The sequence below is a fragment of the Austrofundulus limnaeus genome, unplaced genomic scaffold (assembly GCF_001266775.1).
Source record: "Austrofundulus limnaeus strain Quisiro unplaced genomic scaffold, Austrofundulus_limnaeus-1.0 Scaffold148, whole genome shotgun sequence".
Classification (NCBI taxonomy): Eukaryota; Metazoa; Chordata; class Actinopteri; order Cyprinodontiformes; family Rivulidae; genus Austrofundulus; species Austrofundulus limnaeus.
Genome location: NW_013952550.1, coordinates 909,221 through 913,396, shown reverse-complemented (window position 1 = coordinate 913,396; position 4,176 = coordinate 909,221). Strand labels below are relative to the sequence as shown.

Below are 4,176 nucleotides of genomic sequence, written 5' to 3'. Positions count from 1 at the left end.
TGCTCGGTTTGAACTGCAGGAGATTGTCTTGACCATGTCTACATGCCTAAATGCACTGAGTTGCCGCCATGTGATTGGCTGATTAGAAATTAACTGTTAACGAGCAGTTGGACAGGTGTACCTAATAAAGTGGCCGGTGAGTGTAAAGTTATTAGTCAGAAAAATCTGTCTGGATAACCAGACTGACCGCACGTAAAATATACGACAGGTCTGGACCACTCGTAAATTTTGTTCATATCTGAAAAAAATCTTAGAATACGAAATAATTGGTGAATGCCACAAATTCTCCTAAATCACTCGTACGCGCAACTTAAGAACAAATCTGTTCATGCGAACGGGTCTTGCATGAGGCCCATTGTGTATAATCCTAACCATGGGCCTCATGCAAGACCCGTTCGTACGCACACGTCTTCTGAGCAGGGGTGTTGAACTCCTGTCCTCAAGGCCCACTATCCTGCATGTTTTAGAGATTTTCCTGCTCCAACACACCTGATTTCAATGGATGGRTGATTGACAGGATTCTGCACAATTTGAAGCGTTAATCCAGTCGAGTTAATCCGGTCACTGAATTAGGCGTGTTGGAGCAGGAAAACCTCTAAAACATGCAGGATAGTGGCCCTCGAGGACTGGAATTTGATACCCTTGAGTGACCATTATGACTGTGGAACCACACCGTAGGCAAAGCAGAGTGAGCTGTGAAACAAAGGAGAACTGAGAGCGGCAGCTGTGCAGAAGGCTTTTGGTACCAGTTATTAAAGGGTCTGTGGTATTTATTTATCTGAGATTTTAAAAAATTCACTAAAGCAATTACACAAACGGGAAATTGAAAAAAATTACCTGTTAGACTTGAAAACACTATTTTCCAACTGAGACCAGATGAAATGAGCATAAAGAAAATAAACAAATAGGACGTGTTAAAGTGTCTGTGACATCAAATTTTTGTAACAATTATGCGTTTTTGGAAAGAGAACATTGATAACATATTGCAAAACAAATTTCACGCCGTTGAAGTTGAAGAGTTGTTGAGATATTTGCACGTGAGGGAAACAGGAAGTGATGTCAAAGGGGAGTGTCTGTATGTGAACAGAGCGTTGCTACAATAATTAGAGAAGAATCTGATGTTTCTTAATGTTATTTTGAGTCACTACGAGAGTTGAAGAAGAGTTTAAATAAGATTGTTTCAATAAACGAAGACTAGAGAGTTTCTCTTCTTAAAGAGTTCCCCTTTGATGTCACTTCCTGTTTTACTTTGCTGAGCCAAATTCGAGAAAATATGACAGTTTGAGACAGAATAGGTAAAAATCCTGTATATTTTGCTAATTTTCTTAAATATAAATATGTTTTCTTTGACTTTTTGTATTTGAAGGTTAAGCATGTCACAGGCCCTTTAATGTTTTTGGTCTTTTGTTCTGGTCTGTAGCTCAATAAATGTGTAAATGTGATTTAATGTTGGACTTAAAGAAATGCATTTAAGCTTATTTTTACACATTTTTATTTCTTTGCAATTTCAGGGTGTTCCTAAGAAGCGTCAGGCTTCAAAGAGCCCACCGCCTAAAAAAACAAAGAAAAAAAAGATTCAACAGTCCTCAACAAACACAAGCARCTCTGTCCCAGTCCCTGTCCCTGCCCCCATCCTGGTTCCTATCCCCGCCCCCGTCTCTGCCCCAGTTCCAATAAGCCCTGCTTCATCAATAAGTGACTCCTGCAGTCCTGCTCCTGGAACAGGAAGTCTCTCTGCCGCCTCCTCAGATGGGTTGTGGACCCTAAATATCGACGAGAATCCGCCTCCCGCTGTGAACCTCATCCTGTTTGTTCCCGCAGATCCTACGAGCGAAGCGCAGACCCTGCCGGTGGCGGCGGTGCACGCTCTGCCGCAAACGTCTCCGTCCCCCATGCTGAGTAGCGAACTGCTCGGCGTGAACGCTGCTGTCGGGGTGCAGCTGAGCGCCTCCCTCGAGTTCATACAGGGGTTCRCGGAAAACGCAGAAGCGCCCTTGGATTTGTCTAAAAAGTGCAACTCTCCCAAGTCTGCAGAGACGAACGTTCCTCTCCTTCAAATTAAAGCAGAGTCAAACGCTCCTCTCCTTCAAATTAAAGCAGAGTCAAACGCTCCTCTCCAAATTAAAGCAGAGTCAAACGCTCCTCTCCAAATTAAAGCAGAGTCAAACGCTCCTCTCCAAATTAAAGCGGAGTCAAACGCTCCTCCCCTTCAAATTAAAGCGGAGTCAAACGCTCCTCTCCGTCAGATTAAAAGTGAGCCGAAAGAATTCGACGTCTCCGAGCAGGTCCGGCGGGAATCACGAGAGACGATCGGATTTTCTGCGACGAAACAATGCAAGACTGAACCCGGGGTTGTCTCTCCTGTCAGCTCTCAGACACCATCTCCTGATTTAATGCTGGACATAAAAAAGGCACCTGAATCTCCTGGTTCTGGGTTTGATTCATGGTCGTCCACGTGCAGCAAGCAATGTCAACCAGAGAAACAAATAAAAATGGAAACGAACCTTTAAAGCTTTGTTCATGCTGACACAGGAAAGAAAAAAATGCAGGAAAATTACTTAAACTCACTACTGCAATAGAAGAACATTGTATTTTTCAATGACTGTAGAAAGAAACATGGCACTGAGATTACACAACCGGTACTAATAGCTATTGTGTACACTTGAAAAATTAACGTATCTGCTAGTTTTACTATAATGTAAGATTTTCCTTCTATTATTCCCTACATTTGCATGAATACACTCRATGTGTTTTTGGAAACTCGAGGGTTTTCTTTTTTACTCGAACTAAAACTATTTTACTTTGACCGTACTGAGAGTTGGCAATAAATAAAAAGTCGTGACTTGAATGAAAACTATCCTCTTGGTTTACACAAAACATTCCACATCTTTTTTTTATAATAATTTTTAATTGTATTCAGCTTGTGGAGCGATGAAATTTATAAYTAAACCTATAAGAAAATCTATGCAGTGTTGTGCTAGATTTGTCCCAGTATTTATACTTCTGATTGTTGTCGTTACTACTTTATATTTGTGCAAAACAAAAGTCCTTCTTGTCTTGTTTTTGTTGTATTTTTTCTTTTCTATAACCTTTTAAATATTTAAACACAAACGGTACAGACACTTTGTCACCTTGTAATTTACATTTTTTGAACATATGTATTCTGCAGTTGAACTTTGATGTCTTGTGAAGGGAAATAAACATTTGTCCCTGAAATGAGTTCGCCTTGGTTCGACATCAAGTTTTTTTCTAAAATTCAGTTTGCATTTTGTTTATACGTAGAGAACTTAAACAAAAATATTTCTTGTAAATATTTTCTCTAAGAAAATCTACTTTAGGAAACTTAATTTTCTTTGTTCGCTGGTTAGCTAGCGACTAGCTAGCAAACAAAGAAAAATGCTAAATATTTAGCTAGCTAGCATTTTGTGCCGATAAGCTAGCACACAAAAATAGCTACTTATTTAGCTAGCTAGGTAGCTAATATCAAAGCTAGGTAATTGGATATGTGGCCGGCAATAATAAATTTGACATTTTATTGTTTATTGGGTATTTTTTATTTAATTTTCAAAAAATATCACTCATGTCACAAACAAAACAAAGATTGTAATTCCAATACCTTTTTGTGATTAATGTTTAGAACATCAATAAAACAAATCAATCTTTCAAACTTGTCCACTTTTTTTTTTACCACTAATTAAATCATTCTCCACCCACACCCACTCATTGTGATTGGCGAGACCAACCCTTTTAGAAACACACCTCTCAAGTCAGAAACTCTAGAAATTATTCTGAAAGTATAGTCTTCAACCGAGTCCATTAGGGCCCTGTCACATTACAATGTTTTAAGATCAGTGGTTCCCAAACCTGTTCCTCCAGAACAATACCCTGCATATTTTAGTTGTTTTCCTGCTCTTTCTTCAAAAGCATGTTAATCATTCATGCAAATCAGGTGTGTCAAAACAGGGAAGCATCTCATACATAAAGTTACTTGAGGATACAGAGTCTTGGACAACTGCTGAGACATGAAAATGTCCAATACAATACACTGAAAAAGGCATAAAAATAAACTAGAGGCCTTGGTGCTTGGAACATATCCTGCAGCACTGAGGTAAATACAGCGGGTAAAATAAGTATTGAACACGTCACCATTTTTCTCAGTAAATATATTACTAGAGG

General features: G+C 39.2%; 1 protein-coding gene across 1 annotated transcript in view; it reads left to right on the top strand.

Moving 5' to 3' along the window:
- Window positions 1-3,667, top strand: part of wu:fe05a04 (zinc finger protein 250) — a 16,149-nt gene extending 12,482 nt beyond the window's left edge. Inside the window, exon 4 of the mRNA XM_014016599.1 lies at window positions 1,512-3,667. Within this exon, the coding sequence (XP_013872053.1) occupies window positions 1,512-2,510 (999 nt within the window). The 3' untranslated portion in view covers window positions 2,511-3,667. The remainder of the gene's footprint in view (window positions 1-1,511) is intronic.
- Window positions 3,668-4,176: the final 509 nt, after the last annotated feature.